Consider the following 23,394-nt stretch of genomic DNA (forward strand, 5'->3'; position numbering starts at 1 on the left):
TGAAGAGCATGGGGCAAGATGGTGGGAGATGTGGAATTTAGTTAGTCCTCTAGAGCAGCTAGTGAAATAGTCAGGAATGGCCTTGAACAACTGTTTAGGGAACATTTGTGACCAGACACACACTGTATACCTGTCTGGATGAGGTGGAAGTGCCGTGTTCACTGCACAAAACTTTAAGTAAAGCTCCCAGCCTTGTGAAAGCTAAAGCCTTTCCCACACTGGGATGGCAGGCTACATTGGAGATGATCCTCTGCTGGAAAAAAGAAGCAGTCTTACTAAGAACAAGAGAAGGTGGTTCAGCCAAACTCCAACTGTATGCTTTAATTAACAAACTGTGACTTCTGAATATAAGCTTTGAGCCGAGACAAGCCGAAAAGCAGATAAGGAACCCTGAGGTTTGTCCCACAGAGAGAAGGTGGGACTGACAAACATGAGGCTTTGGAGACTGAGCTCAGAATAAGGAGAAAGGCTGTGACTCAAGAAAAGGGGCCCAAAGAGACAGGCACCAACTGCAGCTTTGATTGGCAAATCTTCAGAGTTCGGGAATGGCTCTGAAAAGGGATTTATTTTTCATTTGAAAAAATAACTATTTTTAGTAGATAATTATGGGGAACCTCAGGAATTTTCAGTCGTCAGCATTGACCCATCAAGGGCCGAATTTAGACAGTCTCAGTATCTTGACTATTTAGTCAAATGAAGGACATAATTCTTTAAAGGGCATATCTTCCCAGAGAAAAGGGGAGTGGCAGGCCCCAGCTCAAGTGCTGGCCCTCCTAAGAGAATCAGACATCAGGGCTTGGAAACAGAAATAGCGTAAGTTTGTCTCTACCTCAGCAGGGACAGGATCTGCTGAGAATTAAAGGCACCTCATGACTTTATACTGTTTTGGAGCCACAGACTGACAAGCATCATCTGCTGGGCAGGACAGGAAAAGCAGAGTCTAGAGGCTTCACAGGAAAGTTTGACAACCTGCAGCATTTCATTCTCAGGGAAATACTATTGATTAAACAAACACTCCTCTTGAGCCTAGGTCTGTCTAGTCTGGGAAGTCTGAAAACAGAAGGGGAAAATAACCCACCAAATACTAGGGAAGCCTGATAAGATTATGGGTAGATTTCTCAGCAGAAATCATGGTGGTGTGATACATTTAAGATACTGCTAGATCATTGGTGTTAGGCATAGAATATCAACTGCCTTCAGGGAGAATTACAGGCTTGCTAATGCCTTTATTTGAGACTTCCCCTAGCCTTGAAACCATGAGTCAATCAATTTCATTGTTTCATCCCACCCTTTGTAAAGGTATTTGCTTTGGAACCAGGAAACTAAGACCGTGACCCCACCACTACCTCTATTTACAGGCCTTCATTCTACTATTGTCACACTGTTTCTTCTCTCTATGAATATACCAAAGACTTTCTCATTTAAGCCTTTCAATCGTTCCATGGGCCATCCTGCACCACTCTTTTTAGGGTTGTTTCCTTATTATTGAGTTCTATGCACAGGAGGCATCTGTCAGATGCCATTTTAGCAGAAACGATTAATCATACCCTACCCATCCATTTTATTCACATTACTAAAAAATAATTTAGTTACTTGATTGGTTATTTTTCTTAATTCCTTTGATTTAAACTTCATGAGTACCGAAATTTGTTGTACAAATAACTTTAGCTATTCCAGTGCCAGAACAATGTCCGGCACAACATTTTTTTTAGTTTTCAAAACACTTATGGAATTTATTTTACATAAATAAAACTAGTCCATGAAGACTAAATATTAAATCTTAAACCAATCTTTCAATAAAGTTTCAAAATTCTAAATGAGGTGATGAGCATGGATCCAGAAGTTACTGAATGAAAACTTCGTAATTCCTTTGTGGAAGGAATTATTAATTAGGTTGGAGGGCTGACAATGTTTGTTAAAATCCTTTCCTTTTTTAAAGTCTAACAGTACATTGAAATGAAGTGAGTCACTAAACAAAGCACATAGGTAAAAGTTACGGTGGCCTCATAATTTTTGTGCGTATATATCTGGTTTGAATAAAACTTTGGATTTAGATTTTAAGTTTCTTTTAATATACCAGCACTTCTTGAAAAAAATACTTGTCAAATAAATTTAGGAGAAACTCTGTAAATAAACATCTCACCCCACCCCCAAACCACTCACTAAATACATTAAACATGTCTAGGTTCTGAAAGGATATAAGGAAAAACCAAAAACAACTGGTTAACCTTTTTAACCTGTAGGTTCCAGAATTCACCTTCACTGGGGTTGGGGAACATGGAAAATGCAATTTTGGAGAAACACTAATATGCGGGATTGTATGTATCCTAAATAGATATGTAAAGCAGTTGAGGGAGAAAAGGCTAATAAATGAGAAGTTACTGATAATCTATGGAACTTGTAGTAAATGTTGAAAGATGTTAAGAAAGGGAACGATTTAACTAGATCAGAAAAATTTCTCTACTTTGATCAAATACCTACTTTAGGTGCTTTGTATTGGCAATTTATGTTGTAATATCATACTGAGCACCTTTTATAGCAAGCTGACTTCCAATGTTACATCAAAAGGTTTTCCTTCAGGCTAGTTCAGAAGGTACTGGAAACAAAGATATGAAATCTGTCTATACCTTTATTCCTCTTTTTAACATAAATTATCATGGGCTGGCTGACCGAAAAAGGGAAAGTATTTTCAAAATGTGGATTCTATTACTACATTTTGGCAAGACTTGTGGATTATTCTACTGTTTGTTATGAACATAATTCTACAGCAAAAAAAAAAAGAGAATGAAAAGTTAACACCACTACCCCCACCCTGTCAAATTGGCACTCTGCAGTTTTAGAAAACTTACTTAATCATTTCAAAAAGCTTTGGATCTGAAACTTTGATATTTCGTGCTGTATTCCATGAAAGATGAACCATAGGCACTACTGACTTCACACTTTGCAACTTGTTCCATTCGTACCGTTCCACTGCCAATTTATACTGGCAGGCTGGGAGGATAAAAGAAACAGTGAGAAAGCACCCAAAGTAGCAAAAGGTATGAAAATAACTATTAGCACCATTTTAGGTGATATTTTTAACAGCAGTTCTGTAAATCTCAAAAACTAGAGGATTACTTTTTATGTTCATGATATGTGATAAAAAATTAATAAATGAAAAACTAAAATACACAGCTATCATGTAAAGATATGTGCCAGGCACTGGGCCAACCTCTTTAATCCAACTTCATTATATTGTTTCAAAGCCTTACATTCATTTAATAATCCCATTTTTAAGAAAACTGAAGGCCCTTGAGGTTAAAAATACTTGCCCAAAATCAATACTGGCAGACCTAAATTCCAGTTCAGGTCTTTCTGGCTAGAAAGGCCAGAATCTTAACTTTATGTTTAATGACATACTAGGACTGACAAAATGAAGTAAAATTTCTTTGAACGTACTCTGCTTTGCTTTTGCCTTAAAAAGGTTTTTCTTTAATAACCACAGCATTCAAAAATATTAAGAGTATACGTATAAGATCTAAGTCTAAAAAGACATAAATTGTATGCTGAAATCTTTGTTCTTGAATTTCCATTTGTTAATTTGAATTTGATCTCTGTACTAACAGGATTTTCTGCAAAAAATAGACAATCTCTTTCAATTTTTAGTGAGTTATTTTCTAATAGAAAAATAATACTCATTATAGATAATACTTCAAAATGTAAAAATTCTTAGTGTGTTACTTAAAATACCTGTAAGTGGACCAACATTCCAAGCAATGTTGTTGCACCAACCAATAGCCTGAACCCAATGCACGGTGCCTGCATTAATCCAGACCAAATCACCAGGTCGCTGAATAAACCTATACACAGGAACATTTGCTTCATAAAGATCTTCCAGGTTGGGCCACCAAGAACTCATTAGGAAATTCAAATTATTTCTGAGAAAAAGAATACAATGAATCAAGTACTTTTAAAAAAGTCTTCAAAGATGGGAAGAAATTTCAAAAGTTTAAAAACTCTCTTCAGGTCTATTTTATGAGACTTAACATGTAACAAGAATCTTTCAAAAGCAAAGCCCTTAAAAAGGGTCAATTCCAAGAAAAATTAGTTGCAAATGAGTATTACCCAAAGACTAGGAGTATAACAAATTCAATTTCAAAAAGTAAAAAATGCAAAGCTAAGTATATTAATTTTGCTTCAATAAATATAGAACCCTAATTCTTTTCCACTTTTTATCCCCCTAAAATGAAACTGAAATAAGTCTAGCACAAACTCTGAAAGAAGCTGTTCTCTTTACATTTCCAAAACAGTTGCCAGAAAAAAAGCAAGTAAACAAAACAAAACAAAACAAACAGAACAGGAACGATAATCTCTTCTTCCACCCATTCACTACCAATATAAAATTACAGAAAACAGCCTTCTAAGAAAGGGAAAAGTGAAACCAAATAATCCACAACTAAGGTAAAACAAGTAAACTCCTTTTTTCAAACATTAAAAATAACTGTTGATTTTAAGATTTTGAATCAAAATAAATTGTGGAAATCACAAATGTCTAACTTTATATATATAACCCAAAATTCTAACTTTATATTTTAATTACTCTCAAGTCATTAAACTTTGGATACCACCCCCTTTTCCAGTTATTTTTATAAAAGGACAACTCTTTATATGGAACAAAAAGAATGCCAAATGCAGAAATCACTCAGTTTCTACTCAGAAATAAAGACTAAGAATCATGCACCGTAATTCTAGTAGTTACTAGAACATACATTCTGAAGTCGTACACTTTAAGAAATAAAACGCTTTCTGTAGGACACTGGAAATTACCTATATCTCTCTTTCTTCTGTTTTGAGTACCAGGTTGTTGATACACAAAATTTAAAGTAAAATAGATATGTTATATTATTGACAAATTTTAAAATCTCCAAAGTTTAGCTTTCTTGCCCTGTGGAAAACATATTTTATAGCAAAGACAATAAAAAGAAACCATTTCTTGCCTCAAAAGAAAATCTGTATCAACTATTATTGTTTTTACAACTTCAGTGTTCTTTTTATGAAATAAACTGTATTTACCAATGACTATACAAAACTTTAAACCAAGGTAGAAATTTTAAAATGAGTATGAGGAACACATACATGTTTAAGAAATTTTAAAAAGGACGTCATGTTAATGTATTATGAGAAACTGCGTCCATTTTGTTCTTATAATTATGTATAATTATGTGATACAGAGATAATCTCCATGGATTTACAATTCCCCACCAACGCCAATACCAATGTTCCCTTCCTACTGGACATTTATATTTTAGGCTGAATTTCAAAGATCTGTGTGTGCAAGCTTGCCCTATTAATGAGCTTTATAAGGGAGCTAAACTTTGTACATTTTGCCATTTCTAATGTCAGTTACAATAAAACTAGCTTTCCTTTAGAAAGTCTTGTTAAATGAACATGAATTCACTCACCAACTTTAAAAAATTAACATAAAAATTCTCTTTCTATACCCTGAATTTTATTATTATTTTTTAACTACTATATAGACAAGTTTCATGACACCTTTCTCAAAGGATACAATATGCAGAAAATGAAAAGCATAAAATCATACCTTTTAAAATTCTAGCTGTTAATGACAAGGAGAACCTGGCTTTAGGAATTTGCTTGGTACACTGTCCTTTGCTATTTGCTTTCTAATAATTTTGTGAAAAAAAGAAAAGGAAAACATTGCTTCAATAACCTACTTTTCACAGAAGTCATTCAGAACACCCCAGTAATCTTCAGGGACAACAAACCATTCACAATCACCTGGACCAATATTTATGTTAACAGAACAGAAGTTGTTATTTTCTTGATGACCTGAAAAGTGAATGAAAAAAAAGTTATCATATTATATTATAATTTGAATGGACAATATGCCTTTAAATCACTAGGTTGTTTTGAGACTTGAGTGAAAAATAAGTGTTTAGAAAAGTAAATAATAAGCATTAAATATTAGCTATTAGCATAATTATTACTACTTCCCACTTCTCACAAAAAGTATTAGAATTAACAAAAGGGGTTAAAAAGTATGGTTTTCAGAAATATTTTTCCATTAGCACCCTGTGCACAACTCTCATATAACATTCCAATTTGATGTTGGTATGTTAATCTAAATGTTTACAAATCAAACCCTCACAACAGGTATATAAATGTTATTGCCCATGAAAGATGGGTTTTACAATTAAAATTAAACATGCCAGGAAACAAAAAATAAATTTACTCAATAAAAACCCCAACATAGGGTCTGAATTTTATAGAAAACCCTTGACCATGATTTCAGATTATGACTCCTTTGTTATATAAAGCACAATCTCTACTTTCCAAGGTAGCTCCAGGACAAACAGCAATGCAAAACTACATCTCTCTGACTGAAATTGAGCAAATTAAAACATACCACATCTCTTATAAGGTTCCACAGGAAACTGCTGAAGAACTAATGCTGTCAAAACCACCACGACAAAAAAACCCCAAACACTATAAAGCAAAAGTGTAAAAGACGTAACCTATGGTCTTGACCCTAGATTTTAAAAGAGAAGAGACATTTCTTTTGTTGTAAGATAATGTTAACTTTTTAAAAAATGTTTAAATTTACAGGAGAAAATTTTACAATAGAAATTAATCTTAATAATAACACTGTTGATTATTACAAAAGTTATTAGTGACTGAGAGGAACCAAATTTCGTGTTCTGCATTTAATACAGAAATCTCCATATGTTTTTCCTCTTTATTCAATAATAGATGAAAAAGCTTGACAGAATTGAACTTCCAATAATAGTGGTGGTTAAACATCCCAATCTATGTGTTCCATCCTGTTTTGTACTTCAAAATGCCAAAGCTTTTAAAAAAATACTGATGTCTAATCCCCAGTCTCTGGAGATTCAATCAACGTATTTTTTAAAAAGCTTTCCAAAGAGGTCTAGAGGCCTACCTATTCCAGATGGCAGTGTGAAACATTCCAGACTCAGTTCTTTTTTTTTTCAATAATAGATTTTTATTTTTCATTTGAGTTTGGTATGAAGCATAGAATTTAATTTCCTTATATCATTCCAATGGGATCATGCTTATTGAAATTCTATGATAGCCTTTCCTTTGATACACATGCCCAGATTAACAGTGAGGTTTGATTTCCAGTTGAAGGATCTTATATATTCAAGACTTCAAAAGATTTCAAAGTGTAGTGACCTTTCCTATGTAAAATGATCTCTTAAAATACACTCACAATAGCAATAAGAAAAACCAAGATTTTTGCTTCAGGACCTTGGAATTCCTTCTGACTGAAATACTCTCCCCCTTAGTATGGCTGAGACCTTATTTTTCCTTTTCATCTCAAATGAGAAGCTGCCCTGACCAGCCTAGCTAAAACACGATCCCCACCTCACCTTTTACTGTCTTATTCCATGTGTGTTACAGCTCCTGGAAGATACTCATGTATTTTTAAATGAATAATTAATGAAGTTATTGCATTCTCAGGGCTTGTGGGATTTCTCACACAGTATAAATGCTTAGGCTTTTCTATGAATGACTTTTCGTATTCAGTTCTTTCATAAGATTTCTCTTCTGAGTTCTTTAATCCACGGGAGCTTAGAGTTTGGGAGGGTTTTTCTCATATTCAGGACAGTCTTGGGTTTGCCTCCTATATGAGTTCTCTGATGTACAGTGAATTTTGACTTCTCTCTGAAGGCTCTGCCACACTGACTACATTTATAGGGTTTCTGTCCTGTATGAATTCTTTGATGTATATAATGAAATATGATTTCTGGGAGAAAGCTTTCTCATATACATTACATTCACAGGGCCTACCCTCAGTGTGAACTCTCTAATGAATAATGACAGATGATTTCTGGATGAAAGATTTCTCACATTTATTGCATTCATATGATTCCTCAAACTTTTCTCCTGAGTAAGCTCTCTAACGTAACATGAGAAATGACCTGCAGGAAAGACCTTCCCACACAATACAACCATCAGTTTTTTTCCTACTGTGTGAATTCTCTGATGACCACTGAGACTCAACCTAAGGGTGAAGGCTCTTCTACAGTCTGAACATTCATAAGGTTTCTCTCCTGTATGAGTTCTTTGATTTGCATGCAGTGTTGATTTCTCGCTGAAGGATTTGCTACAATCATTAGATTTATACAGTTTCTCTGTTGTGTTTTCTGATCTATATTGAGGTGTCCCTTTTGACTGAAGGTTTTCCCGCATTCAGAACATTCATAGGGTTTCTCTCCTGGATCTGCTCTCTGATGCACACTGAGGTGTAGTACCATTTTATTGAAGGTTTTTCCACATTCTGTATAGTCATGGAGTGACTTCCCTACATGAGTTAGGATGAACAACATGGACTGAATTCTTATTGATAATTTTTCTATACTCAGGACATTCATAGTGTTTCTCTGCAGTCTGAGTTATATGAGGTTGAACAAAGGGTGAGTTATGACTAAGGCTTTTCTCATATTCATTATGGCTGTGGGGTTTCATTCCGTTATTTTTCTCACGCCTATCATGAGAAAACTTCCCAAATCCATTACATTCATGACATTTCTGTGGTGCAAAGTTGCTAGTATAACTGAATAAGCCTAAATTACCTTTCAGATTTTTCCCATATGACTTACATATATATGGTGTTTGTATAAAGAGAATATCCATGTGCTCTGAGGAAGTGAGTTTACAAATCCATTACTTTTATGACCTTTCTCCTTAGTTGCAGTTTTCTCATTAATGGATATAATTTGCCTCAAGTGCCTGTTTAGGTTTGCCTGCTGCCTCCCCAGCTGGTCATCAACTTGCTAGACTTCTAAAAACTTGTACTTGGGATTTCTCTGTCTACCATCCAAAGCCCTCCTTTCTCCAATGAGGCAATCACATCTGGTTTGGTAACAGGACACCCGAGAGAGACCAGATGTCTATAGTTCTCTAGCATCACATCTCTGTACAGGGTCCTCTGAGTAGGGTCCAGTTGATTCCACTCCTTCTGGGTGAAGCCCACAGTCACAACTTCAAATGATGCCAATTCCTGGAATATAGTCATGCCCAACTTTTGTGGAGACAGGTCAGAGGCCTAAGAAGGCAGAACTCTACTTCTGCTCTGAATGTCTTCCAGACTGTCTGGTCTGCTTTTAAGAAGTAAATTATTTTCTGGCAAGGTCCAAACTCAGTCACAGCTTCCTCTGACAGCCACTTTCTTCCCCAAAGATATAAGCTGTCACTTTGCCTGGTCATGTGCAATAGCCCTTACTGAAGCCATTGCTGTTAGTGGCTGCAATTGTATTCCACCATAACTGCAATTTATAGCTGGCTGGCAAGAAAAATGGCCACTTCAGCCGTAAGTGGGATCAGACATCTTTAGAGTTGGTTACCATTACGTATACTGGAGGAATGTATCTCTTAAGATTTAGAGGAGATAGTATTTCACGAGGAATTCTGCATCCTTGGCAGTGTCAGGTCTCTCGTGCAAAGGCTGATGATTGTCAATTTATCCAGACTCCATTCTTGAGAACCACAGAAACTTTGAGTAAATTGCAAGAATTGGGAGAGAAAAATATTCTCAAAGCTCTGGAAAACAGTTAAAGAACTGCATTAACAGAGAGCACTGAATCAAGGAAAACGCAATTTAAAAACAGAAGGGTCCAGTTGTCGCCCATACTGGTTGCTCCCTATCTGGGAACTGGTTTCGCAAGACATGGCTCTTGCTCCCTGCTTGGGCCCAGGGTCTAGATACCAAAGGAACAGAGCAAACCCTGTTGCATATTCTGGGACATATGTGTTTAAGCGAGTATGTGTGGTGGCAGCCTGAGTAAATGTATCACAATACTTGTGACAGGCTAGTTGTCCTAGATACCGCCCTGTTCCTGGAGGCACAAATCTCCTACGGAAGAACACTGTAGGAAAACATCAAATTGCAGTTGCCCTGGTTCCTGAAAAAGCAGTTTCCTATGAAAGGGAGGGTATATAGATCCATGTAAACAGGGGAGTTCTAGGATTGTTCATTCATGTATGCCCAAGAAGAGACACATGAACAAAAAGGGGAACTATGCTTTTATTTTGGGCTAATGCTAAACTCTGTGTATGCCTAAGGTATGAAGAAGAACCTAATTAAGAACTAGATTTTTATTAGAAAATTAGTTCATTTTTCATTAAAAGAATTATAGAATCTAATTTTTTACAGAAAGACTTGAAGAAACATTTCTCTAAAAAAGTACTGCAAATGGCCAGTAAGTCTATGAAACGGTGCTGAACGTTAGACATTAGTGAAACGAAAAATCAAAATCACAATGGGATACCATTTCATACCCTGTAGAATAGTACTGTTAAAAAAAAGATAGAAAAACAAATGTTGGCAAAAATGAGGAGTAAATGTGAAACTTATACATGGCTAATGGGACTGTAAAATGGTGCAGCAGCCCTGGGAAAGTTTGGCAACTCCTCAGACATTTAAACATAGGACTACCGTTAAGATTCATCAACCCCACTTAAAACCATATACTAAAGGAAATGAAAGCAGGGACTCATACATCTATATTAATAACCACAGTGAAGCAACTCTAAAGCATAAACAAAATATGGTACAGGTATATAATGAACAATTACTCAGCTTTAAAAAACAATAAAAAATCTGATATATGCTACTAAAACAGAACGAACTTTGAAGACAATATGTTTAGTATAATCGTCATACACAAAGTTACAGTTATTGTATACAGCGCCACTCATATGAAATAGCTAGAATATGCAATCACAGAAAGACAGAAAGTAGAATACAGGTTTCTAGGGACAATGGTTAGGGGGAATGGGGTGCTAATGCAAAATGATATAGGTCTTCTCTTCGGTGTGACAGGAAAGGGTTGGTAATGGGTGGTGGTGAGATAGCACAACACTGTGAATGTGATGGATCCCACTGAATGGTGTGCTTGGGAGTGACTGATATGAACAAGTTGTTTAAAGAAAGAGCAATGACAATTATATACATGTTTCTGGACAAGGAGGAAAACCATACAGTACAGGCTGAAGTCCTTACAGCACTATTAACATTCTTTATCTTAAAAGCTGAATTTAAGGTGGCTATCTAAATGAAAAGTCTTCTTATAAAAAGGACATAGAGGTATCATGTGAATCAGGAGACTGATGTCTTAAATCCATATTCTCAAACGCTAAGATAATAGATAAATGGCTGGACATCTAGATAGAATGATACAGCAAAATAGAAAAACATATAAAATTAGTGGACCTGGGTGTGCGGGGTTATACCAGAGTTCTGTTATGGATTTTACATTAATTTACATCTTATAAAGTCTGAACTTATTTCAAAGTAAAAGTTTTAAGACAAACCAAAGCTATACAGATACACAGCAGGAAAGAAAAAGAACAAAGAAAAGCTTTCTGGAGATTTAATGAGCTGACAGGGTTGGGAACTGTAATTTAACTAGAAATAAACAGTACTCTCAAGAAAAAAGAAACAGAAAACAAACATATACTATCATGAAAAAACATATTGAGAAGCTGGTGAAGAACAAATATTTCGCTTTTCAAATAATGGAATGTACAGCAGCAACCAAAGCATCACACTGATATGCATACCGAAATAAAAGTATCAGTATAGCTAAAATGGTTATTTGCTAACAGCATCCACCTTAATTCAAAAGTAGCTCAGTTTTATTAATATTTAGAATAAGATCACCAGAATAATCTCTGTTAATCCAAGGAACAAACAGGAAACAAAATACATATTTTTTCGCTAACAGAACTTTACCAAAATCCAGTAGGCTCACTGGTTTACTCATTGTTTATAGATTTTTCACATTACATGAGATTTCAGTGGTTGCAATACAGTCCCTATGGTGCCCTTGTTATTTCCTACTACTCTTGGCAAACAACAAATTGTAGTAACACATTTATGATCTCACAGTATTTCAATGGCTATATGTATCATCACACTGTACCTTTTTTTTTTTAACCTATTACCAGAGCATACATATTTTAGTAAAATAAAAAAAGTGGACTTCAAATGCTGGAGTTTTCGATAACAGAACGTGAATTACTTTTTCAATATGATGGAAAAGCATTTTGTTTATTACACAGCAACCTTAACCTAAAGGATTAAAATATATACTGATATTATTGGAAGATCATAAGATTAAATACTCATTACAATTGGCAAAGTCATATAAAAGCAAGGGGCATAAAAATATTTCAAAGGTAGTATTTTTCAAAGAAGCAAAAAAAATTTATTAAATATTTCCTCAAGAAGAATGCGCCAAAGATATACTACAACTGATGGTGATAAAAAGGCTTTATGGATACCTTTACACTGCTTTAAAAACTGTAAGGCATATTGCTAAATATATTATTCATTAGAAGTACTGTGCCAAAAAAACCCACATTTTACTCTTCTGCACTTAAAAATTCTGTCAGAATCTGAAGCTCAATATCCTGACCTACCCCTCGACCCAGCAGTACTGAACTTTTTTTTTTTTTTTTGCTATTTTCTGAGCAGTGCACTGAAATGAGGTTTTTCTGAATGAGAAGTACGATTATCAACCTTGTTATTGACCACTACTAGGTGTTGGAAATTTTATGGCACTCTTCATGATATTTCTTAAAGAATTCAACCTACAATTGCAAGGCAAAATGGAACTAATATAAAAAAACTTGTGTCTGCAATGCAAGCCATTCCATTATAAAACTTGTAAATCACAAGAAATAGGTAGTTGCTTTACATAATTCTCATGCTGCCAAAAGTGAAAGAACTACAGAAGGGGCAAGATGGTAGCTTAGTGAAGTGTGGAATTTAGTTTATCCTCCAGAGCAGCTAGTAAATAGCCAGGAACAAGAGAGAACTGCTGGGGGAACATCAGTGACAGGACACATACCACATACCAGTCTGGACAAGCTGGCCTGGCTGTGATCCTACACAGAATTTTAAGTCCCCCAAGACACGGTTCAGCAGGGGCTTAGCTGAACCATGCTCCACTTGAAGAATTAACTATTTCTGACTGTTGAAAATAGACTCCCAGCAAAAATAATCCTAGAATAAGTGCTAAAAGTACTAGCAATTTTTGTGCCAGCAGGGAGGGGGCAGGACTGAAGGAAAAAGGAAAAAAGGAAGTTTTTGAGTCAGACAGCACCAAATATTGGAAAAGGATTGGACACTTAAAAAATAAAAGGGCGGGGGGGGGAATAGAGCTTCCAGAGACAGAGAGCCAAATACTAACTTAAACTCTTGATTGATAAATTCAAGGACCTAGGGTCTTGCTTCTGAAAAATGTTTTTTTTTTGTTCTCCCATTTTGTTCCTACTACTTAACAGCCCATAAAATACAACTGGAAGCCTTCTCAGGCACAAGAGCTGCCCAGGCAACTGCTGAATTAAGCTTCTCTGAGAAACAAAGTAACAAATCTGGAAAAAAGTTAACTTCCTAAAAGCTGTGCCTCCTGAAAAAAAGGTGAACCCAGCTCAAGTGAAATTTTTCCCCCAACAATTCAGGTCCCAGGGTCTGGAAAACGGAAGTAATTAAGACCAACCCACACCTGACATCTGTCTCAACCATGACACCCCCACCCTCCGCCCCCTGCAGGGAGCATCTACTGAAGTTTTAGGCACCGTATCACTCTGCTCTTGTGTAAATCCCCAGCAGATAAGTACCACATACTGCACAAGATAAGAAAAGCAGAGAGTTGAGAGGCTTTTAGGAAAGTCTGACAACATGCTGGGTGTCACCCTCAAGGAAAACTGATGCTGGCAACTGGTTCCTCCTGAGAGGAGGCCAGTCCTGTCTGGGAAATAGACCGGGGTCAATGATATATGAAGAGAATCTCCTCCTCCTCAAAAAAAAAAAAAAAAAGGTCTTCATATAGTGGGGGAAAAAACAGAAAAACAATAAAAATTCTGTCAGTTCAATAGAACCTATGCTGGCCGTCTAGAATAAGTTGAAACTGAAGGCTGAAGAACTGACAGAGAATAAAGCCATCCAGCAAAAAAACCCTAAGAAAAAGACAAAGAACAACCTCCAAAATAAACTAATTAAAGAAATCAAATGTCTAGACACCAGCAAAAAAATAACAACTCACACAAGGAAAATCAAAGATATGGCTCTGTCAAAAGAACAAAGCAGCAATTCAAATGAGATACAGAAGTTGGAAAAACTAATTCAGGATGCTCAAACTGGCATGGAAAATCTCATCAAAAACCAAATCAAGTTGAAGGAGGATAAAGAAGGCACTGAGTGAACAAAAAGAAATTGAAAGTTTGAAAGAAATCACAGAATTAATGAGAATAAAAGGAAAGCAGAAGAGATGAAAAAAAACCAACAGAAACCTACAATAACAGATTTGAAGAGGCAGAAGAAAGGATTAGTGAACTAGAGGACTGGGAATCTGAAATCCAACACGCAAAAGAAAATATAGGGAAAAAAATGAAAAAATGTGAGCAGGGTCTCAGGAAACTGAGTGACAACAGGCAGCACAAGAATATACACATGTGGATGCCCCAGAAGAAGAAGAGAAGGGAAAAGGAGGACAAAGACTATTGGAGGAAACAGTCACTGAAAATTTCCCATCTCTTGTTATGAAAGACATAAAATTGCAGATCCAGAATTGCAGCATACCGCAAACAGAACCGATCCAAATGGACATACTCCAAGATACTTACGAAACAGGCTATCAGATGTCAAGGAGAAGGAGAGAATTTTGAAAGTAGCAAGAGAAAAGCAATCCATCCCATACAGGGGAAGCCCAATAAAATTATGTGTGAATTTCTCAGGAAAAACCATGGAGGCAAGAAGGCAGCGGTAAGATTTATTTAGAATTCTAAAAGAGAAGTACTGCCAACCATGAATTCTATTTCCAGCAAAACAGTCCTTCAAAAATGAGGGGGTGGTTAAAACATTTTCAGACAAACAATCACTGACAGTGTTTGTGACTAAGAGCACCAGCTCTACAAGAGACACTAAAGGGAGCACCAGAGGAGGAAGGAAAAACAGGAGAGAGTTCAGGAGAATAATGTAGAAATGAAGAATATAAGTCAAAGTAAAAAAGATGAAAAAATAATGAAACAAACAAACTGGATATGATGTAAAATCCAGAAACAAAATGGTAGAAGAAAATATTGCCTTTACAATAATAACACTAAAACATTAACGGACTAAACTCCCCAATCAAAAGACAGACTGGCAGAAGAGATTAAAACACGGCCTATCTATATGCTGTCTACAGGTCACTCATCTTAGACCCAAGAATAATTATAGGTTGAAAATGAAAAGTTTGGAGAAGATATCTCATGTAAACAACCATCAGAAAAGAGCAGGAGCAGCTACACTAACATCCAGCAAATTAGACTTCGAATGTAAAACAATTAGAAGAGACAAAGAACACCATGTATTAGTAAAAGGAACAATTCAACTCAAGGACATAACAACTGTAAATACTTATGTACTGAGCCACAATACTGCAAAATACATGAAGCAAACATTAAAAACATGGAGCAGAGAAAGAGTCACCTCTATCATAATAGGTGGAGATGTCAATTCTCCGATGAAATATCTAAACAGAATTTGAATAATTCAATAAATGAACTATATTTAACAGACATGTGAGAATATTATGCTCCACAAGAGCAGGATACACATTTTTTTTTTCAAGTGCTCATGGATCATTCTCAAGGACAGACTATATGCTGGGTCATAAAGCAAGTCTCAATAAATTGAAAATGTTGAAATAATATAAGACATTTTCTTGGATCATAAAGGAATTAAGTTGGAAATCAATGACAGGCAGAGGGCCATAATATTCACAAATATATGGAGGCTCAGCAACATACTCTTAAATAACCAAAGGGTGAACACCAAAGGGTGAGGAAGAAATTTTAAGAGAAATGAGTAAATATCTTGAGGCAAATGAAAACGAAAGCACAACATATAAAAACTTATGGGAAGTGACAAAAGCAGTTTTTTTTTTTTTTAATTGAGATGGACCGGGCTGAAGGTGGGGGGTTTGGTTCAGGCGTCCAGCCTTCTCGCCACTGCCAGTCCACGACGGTTGGCGGGTGCCACACGCGGCTGCGCTTTTTTTTTTTTATTATTATTAATTAAAGAAAAAAGAAATTAACACAACATTTAGAAATCATTCCATTCTACATATGCAATCAGTAATTCTTAACATCATCACATAGATGCATGATCATCATTTCTTAGTACATTTGCATCAATTTAGGAAAAAACTAGCAGACAACAGAAAAAGATACAGAATGTTAATATAGAGAAAAAAATAAAATAATAATAGTAAAAAAAAAGAAAAGGAAAAAGAAAATAAAGACACAAACAAATAGAAAAACAAAAAAAAACCTATAGCTCAGATGCAGCTTCATTCAGTGTTTTAACATGATTAATTTACAATTAGTTATTATTGTGCTGTCCATTTTTGAGTTTTTGTATCTAGTCCTGTTGCACAGTCTGTATCCCTTCAGCTCCAATTACCCATTATCTTACCCTGTTTCTAACTTCTGCTGGTCTCTGTTACCAATGACATATTCCAAGTTTATTCTCGAATGTCGGTTCATATCAGTGGGACCATACAGTATTTGTCCTTTAGTTTTTGGCTAGACTCACTCAGCATAATGTTCTATAGGTCCATCCATGTTATTACATGGTTCATAAGTTTATTCTGTCTTAAAGCTGCATAATATTCCATCGTATGTATATACCACAGTTTGTTTAGCCACTCGTCTGTTGATGGACATTTTAGCTGTGTCCATCTCTGCAATTGTAAATAATGCTGCTATAAACATTGGTGTGCAAATGTCCGTTTGTGTCTTTGCCCTTAAGTCCTTTGAGTAGATACCTAGCAATGGTATTGCTGGGTCATATGGCAATTCTATATTCAGTTTTTTGAGGAACCGCCAAACTGCCTTCCACAGTGGTTGCACCATTTGACATTCCCAACAGTGAATCAGTGTGCCTCTTTCTCCAAATCCTCTCCAGCACTTGTCATTTTCTGTTTTGCTAATAATGGCCATTCTGGTGGATGTGAGGTGATATCTCATTGTGGTTTTGATTTGCATTTCTCTAATGGCCAGAAAGTTGAGCATGTCTTCATGTGCCTTTGGCTATTTGTAGTTCCTCTTTTGAGAAGTGTCTGTTCAAGTCTTTTTCCCATTTTGTAATTGGATTGGCTGTCTTTTTGTTCTTGAGTTGAACAATCTCTTTATGAATTATGAATACTAGACCTTTATCTGATATGTCATTTCCAAATATTGTCTCCCATTGTGTAGGCTGTCTTTTTACTTTCTTGATGAAGTTCTTCGACGCACAAAAGTGTTTAACTTTGAGGAGTTCCCATTTATTTACTTCTTTCTTCAATGCTCTTGCTTTGGGTGTAAGGTCTATAAAACCATCTCCAGTTATGAGATTTATAAGGTATTTCCCTACATTTCCCTCTAACTGTTTTATGGTCTTAGACCTAATGTTTAGATCTTTGATCCATTTTGAGTTAACTTTTGTATAGGGTGTGAGATATGGGTCTTCTTTCATTCTTTTGCATATGGATATCCAGTTCTCTAGGCACCATTTATTGAAGAGACTGTTCTGTCCCAGGTGAGTTGGCTTGACTGCCTTATCAAAGATCAAATGTCCATAGATGAGAGGGTCTATATCTGAGCACTCTATTCGATTCCATTGGTCGATATATCTATCTTTATGCCAATATCATGCTGTTTTGACCACTGTGGCTTCATAATATGCCTTAAAGTCAGGCAGCTTGAGACCTCCAGCTTCGTTTTTTTTCCTCAAGATACTTTTAGCAATTCGGGGCACCCTGCCCTACCAGATAAATTTGCTTATTGGTTTTTCTATTTCTGAAAAGTAAGTTGTTCGGATTTTGATTGGTATTGCATTGAATCTGTAAATCAATTTAGGTAGGATTGATATCTTAACTATATTTAGTCTTCCAGTCCATGAACACGGTACACCCTTCCATCTATTTAGGTCTTCTGTGATTTCTTTTAACAGTTTTTTGTAGTTTTCTTTGTATAGGTTTTTTGTCTCTTTAGTTAAATTTATTCCTAGGTATTTTATTCTTTTAGTTGCAATTGTAAATGGGATTCGTTTCTTGATTTCCCCTTCAGCTTTTTAATTACTAGTGTACAGAAAGGTTAAAGATTTTTGAATGTTGATCTTGTAACCTGCTACTTTGCTGTACTCATTTATTAGCTCTAGTAGTTTTGTTGTGGATTTTTCTGGGTTTTCGACGTATCGTATCATATCGTCTGCAAACAGTGAGAGTTTTACTTCTTCCTTTGCAATTTTGATGCCTTGTATTTCTTTTTCTTGTCTAATTGCTCTGGCTAGAACCTCCAACACAATGTTGAATAATAGTGGTGATAATGGACATCCTTGTCTTGTTCCTGATCTTAGGGGGAAAGTTTTCAATTTTTCCCCATTGAGGATGATATTAGCTGTCAGTTTTTCATATATTTCCTCTATCATTTTAAGGTAGTTCCCTTGTATTCCTATGTTTTGAAGTGTTTTCAACAGGAAAGGATGTTGAATCTTGTCAAATGCCTTCTCTGAATCAACTGAGATGATCATGTGATTTTTCTGCTTTGATTTGTTGATATGGTGTATTACATTAATTGATTTTCTTATGTTAAACCATCCTTGCATACCTGGGATGAATCCTACTTGGTCATGATGTATACTTCTTTTAATGTGTTGTTGGATTCGATTTGCTAGAATTTTGTTGAGGATTTCTGCATCTATATTCATTAGAGAGATTTGTTGGTCTGTAGTTTTCTTTTTTTGTAATATCTTTGCCTGGTTTTGGTATGAGGGTGATGTTGGCTTCATAGAATGAATTAGGTAGTTTTCCCTCCACTTTGATTTTTTGGAAGAGTTTGAGGAGAGTTGGTACTAATTCTTTCTGGAATGTTTGATAGAATTCACATGTGAAGCCGTCTGGTCCTGGACTTTTCGTTTTAGGAAGCTTTTGAAAGACTGATTCAATTTCTTTACTTGTGATTGGTTTGTTGAGGTCATCTATTTCTTCTTGAGTCAAAGTTGGTTGTTCATGTCTTTCCAGGAACCCATCCAGTTCATCTAAATTGTTGTATTTATTAGCGTAAAGTTGTTCATAGTATCCTGTTATTACCTCCTTTATTTCTGTGCGGTCAGTGGTTATGTCTCCTCTTCCATTTCTGATCTTATTTATTTGCATCCTCTCTCTTCTTCTTTTTGTTAATCTTGCTAAAGGCCCATCAATCTTATCGATTTTCTCATAGAACCAACTTCTGGTCTTATTGATTTTCTCTATTGTTTTCATGTTCTCAATTTCATTTATTTCTGCTCTAATTTTTGTTATTTCTTTCTTTTTGCTTGCTTTGGGGTTAGTTTGCTGTTCTTTCTCCAGTTCTTCCAAGTGGACAGTTAATACCTGCATTTTTGCCTTTTCTTCTTTTCTGATATAGGCATTTAGGGCAATAATTTCCCTCTTAGCACTGCCTTTGTTGCATCCTATAGGTTTTGATATGTTGTGTTTTCGTTTTCATTTGCCTCGAGGTATTTACTAATTTCTCTTGCAATTTCTTCTTTGACCCACTTGTTGTTTAAGAGTGTGTTGTTGAGCCTCCACGTATTTGTGGATTTTCAGGCACTCCGTCTATTATTGATTTCCAACTTCATTCCTTTATGATCCGAGAAAGTGTTGTGTATGATTTCAATCTTTTTAAATTTGTTAAGACTTGCTTTGTGACCCAGCATATGGTCTATCTTTGAGAATGATCCATGAGCACTTGAGAAAAAGGTGTATCCTGCTGTTGTGGGATGTAATGTCCTATAAATGTCTGTTAAGTCTTGCTCATTTATAGTAATATTCGGATTCTCTATTTCTTTATTGATCCTCTGTCTAGATGTTCTGTCCATTGATGAGAGTGGTGAATTGAAGTCTCCAACTATTACGGTATATGTGTCTATTTCCCTTTTCAGTGTTTGCAGTGTATTCCTCACATATTTTGGGGCATTCTGGTTCAGTGCATAAATATTTATGATTGTTATGTCTTCTTGTTTAATTGTTCCTTTTATTAGTATATAGTGTCCTTCTTTGTCTCTTTTAACTGTTTTACATTTGAAGTCTAATTTGTTGGATATTGGTATAGCTACTCCTGCTCTTTTCTGGTTGTTATTTGCATGAAATATCTTTTCCCAACCTTTCACTTTCAACCTATGTTTATCTTTGGGTCAAAGATGTGTTTCCTGTAGACAGCATATAGAAGGATCCTGTTTTTTAATCCATTCTGCCAATCTATGTCTTTTAATTGGGGAATTCAGTCCATTAACATTTAGTGTTATTACTGTTTGGATAATATTTTCCCCTATCATTTTGCCTTTTGTATTATATATATCATGTCTGATTTTCCCTCTTTCTACACTCTTCTCCATAACTCTCTCTTCTGTCTTTTCGAATCTGACTCTAATGCTCCCTTTAGTATTTCTTGCAGAGCTGGTCTCTTGGTCACAAATTCTCTCAGTGACTTTTTGCCTGAGAATGTTTTAATTTCTCCCTCATTTTTAAGGACAACTTTGCTGGATATAGAAGTCTTGGTTGGCAGTTTTTCTCTTTTAGTAATTTAAATATATCATCCCACTGTCTTCTAGCTTCCATGGTTTCTGCTGAGACATCTACACAAGTCTTATTGGGTTTCCCTTGTATGTGATGGATTGTTTTTTCTTGCTGCTTTCAAGATCCTCTCTTTCTCTTTGACCTCTGATATTCTAACTAGTAAGTGTCTTGGAGAACGCCTACTTGGGTCTAATCTCTTTGGGGTGCGCTGCACTTCTTGGATCTGTAATTTTAGGTCTTTCCTAAGAGTTGGGGAATTTTCAGTGATAATTTCTTCCATTAGTTTTTCTCCTCTTTTTCTCTTCTCTTCTCCTTCTGGGACACCCACAACACATATATTTGTGCGCTTCATATTGTCATTCAGTTCCCTGATCTCCTGTTCAAATTTTTCCATTCTTTTCCTTATAGTTTCTGTTTCTTTTTGGAATTCAGATGTTCCATCCTCCAATTCACCAATTCTAGCTTCTGTCTCTTTAAATCTACCATTGTAGGTTTCCATTGTTTTTTCCAGCTTTTCTACTTTGTCCTTCACTCCCATAAGTTCTTTGATTTGTTTTTTCAGTTTTTCTATTCCATCTTTTTGTTCAGCCCATGTCTTCTTCATGTCCTCCCTCAATTTATCAATTTGGTTTTTGAAGAGGTTTTCCATTTCTGTTCATATATTCAGCATTAGTTGTCTCAGCTCCTGTATCTCATTTGAACTATTGCTTTGTTCCTTTGACTGCGACATATTTTCAATTTTCTGAGCGTGATCCGTTATCTTCTGAGCATTTAATCAGATTTCCCTGGGTGTGAGACCCAGCAGGTTGAAAGATTTTTCTTTGAAATCTCTGGGCTCTGTTTTTCTTATCCTACCCAGTAGGTGGTGCTCGTGGTTCTCATCTGTCTGCGGGTTCCACCAGTAAACATGCTGTGGCTCCTTTAACTTTGGAAAACTCTCGCTGTAGGGGGGGGTCGCCAGCCGAAGCGGCTTGGGGGAGTGCCAATCCGAATCTCCCAGCCGGCCCGGGGATCTGCGCACGGGGAGGGTCGCCGGCCTCTGAGATTAGGGGGAGCGCCCTTCAAAATTTCCCAGCCGGCCTGAGGCGCCAAGTGTGGTGGGGCCTCAAGCCGCCGCGGCTTGAGGGGACCGCCTGTCCAATTCTCCCGGCCGGCCTGGGAAGGAGGGAGGGAGGAACTCCGGCCGCCTGCCGCCCCGGCCCGGGGAAGCCCGCGCTTCTCAGCGATCTCACCAGAGTGGGTTCTCCCAGCCAGCCAGCCATTCCAGAATGTGGTACGCTGTCTTCTTGGTCTCTGTCGTGGCTCCGGGAGCTGTTCTGTATCGTTTCTACTTCCCTAGTAGCTGTTCTGGAGGAGGAACTAAGACCCGCGCGTCTTACTAAGCCGCCATCTTCTCCGGAAGTCCCAGAACAGCAGTTTTAAAAGAGAAATTTATTGCCTTAAATGCCTAAATTATTAAAGAAAGAGCTAAAATTGAGGAATTAAACTTTCATTTGGGAAACCTACAGAAAGAACAGCAAACTAACCTCAAAGCAAACAAAAGGAACGAAATAAAGAAGATTAAAGCAGAAATAAATGAAATTGAAAACATGAAAACAATCAAGAAATTTAAAAACAAAACAAAACATATGAAGAACAACAACAAAAAACAGATGTTGGTTCCTTAAGAAAGTCAATAAAATCAATGGAAACTTAGTTAGGTTGACAAAAAAAAAGACAGAGGATGCAAATAAATAACATCAGAAATGGAAGAGGAGATATAACTACTGACCCTGCAGAAATAAAGGAGGTAATGACAGGATAATATGATTAGCTATATGCTAATAAACTAGACAACATAGATGAAATGGATGACTTCTTACACAGGCATGAACTACCAGCATTGTTTCCACAATGAAATAGACAAACTCAAAAATTCAAGCACAAGTAGACTGAATCAGTCATCAAGTAGCTCCCAAAGAAGAAAAGGAGAGGACTGAATAGCTTCAGATGTGAATTGCACCGAGCATTTGAGAAATAATTCATACTAATCCTGCTAAAACTCTTCAAAAAAAGAAAAAAATTGAAGAGGAGGGAAATCTATGTAACTTATTCTGTAAAGCCAACATCACACTCATACCAAAGTCAAACAAAGATAGGAGAAAGAGAAAATTACCGACCAATATCTCTAATGAATATAGATGCAAAAATCCCCATAAAATTCTTAGAAATCAAATCCCGCAGCACATTAAAAGAACTGTATACAATGACCAAGTTGGATTTATTCCAAGTATTGAAGGATGATTCAATGTAAGAAAATCAATTTATGTAATACATCAAGAAATTAAAGCAGAAAAACCACACGATTATCTCAATTGATGCAGAAAAGGAATCAATTTGACAAAATTCAACATCCTTTCTTGATGAAAACACTTCAAAGGACAGGAATAAGCGAAGTTCCTCAACCTGAGGAAGGGAATATATGAAAACCCACAGCTAACATCATCCTTAATGAGGAGAAAACTAAAGCCTTCCACCTAAGATGAGGAGTAAGGCAAGGATGTTCACTGTCATCCTGGTTATTCAACCTGTGCTAGAAGTTCTGGCCAGAGGAATTAGACAAGAAAAAGAAATAAAAGGCATTTAAATTGGAAAGGAAGAAGGAAAACTCTCATTGTTTGCAGATGACGATACTATGTATCGGAAATCCCCCCAAATCCACAGCAAATACTGGAGGTAATAAATAAGTACAGCAAAGTGGCAGGATGCAAGATAAACAACACCCCAAAATCAGTATGTTTCT

At 36.2% G+C, this 23,394-nt stretch overlaps 1 protein-coding gene across 19 annotated transcripts in view; it reads right to left on the minus strand.

The window, feature by feature from the left end:
* LOC143672566 (lysine-specific demethylase 6A-like) overlaps positions 1–23,394 on the minus strand; it is a 403,500-nt gene that overhangs the window by 33,964 nt on the left and 346,142 nt on the right. For all 19 annotated transcript variants that reach the window (XM_077147154.1, XM_077147158.1, XM_077147155.1 and 16 more), the window contains 3 exons: positions 5,715–5,829; positions 3,730–3,917; positions 2,850–2,991 (listed from right to left, as the gene is read on the minus strand). In XM_077147154.1, coding sequence (XP_077003269.1) covers positions 2,850–2,991; positions 3,730–3,917; positions 5,715–5,829 — 445 coding nt within the window. The remainder of the gene's footprint in view (positions 1–2,849; positions 2,992–3,729; positions 3,918–5,714; positions 5,830–23,394) is intronic.

The sequence above is a fragment of the Tamandua tetradactyla genome, chromosome Y (assembly GCF_023851605.1).
Source record: "Tamandua tetradactyla isolate mTamTet1 chromosome Y, mTamTet1.pri, whole genome shotgun sequence".
Taxonomy (NCBI): domain Eukaryota; kingdom Metazoa; phylum Chordata; class Mammalia; order Pilosa; family Myrmecophagidae; genus Tamandua; species Tamandua tetradactyla.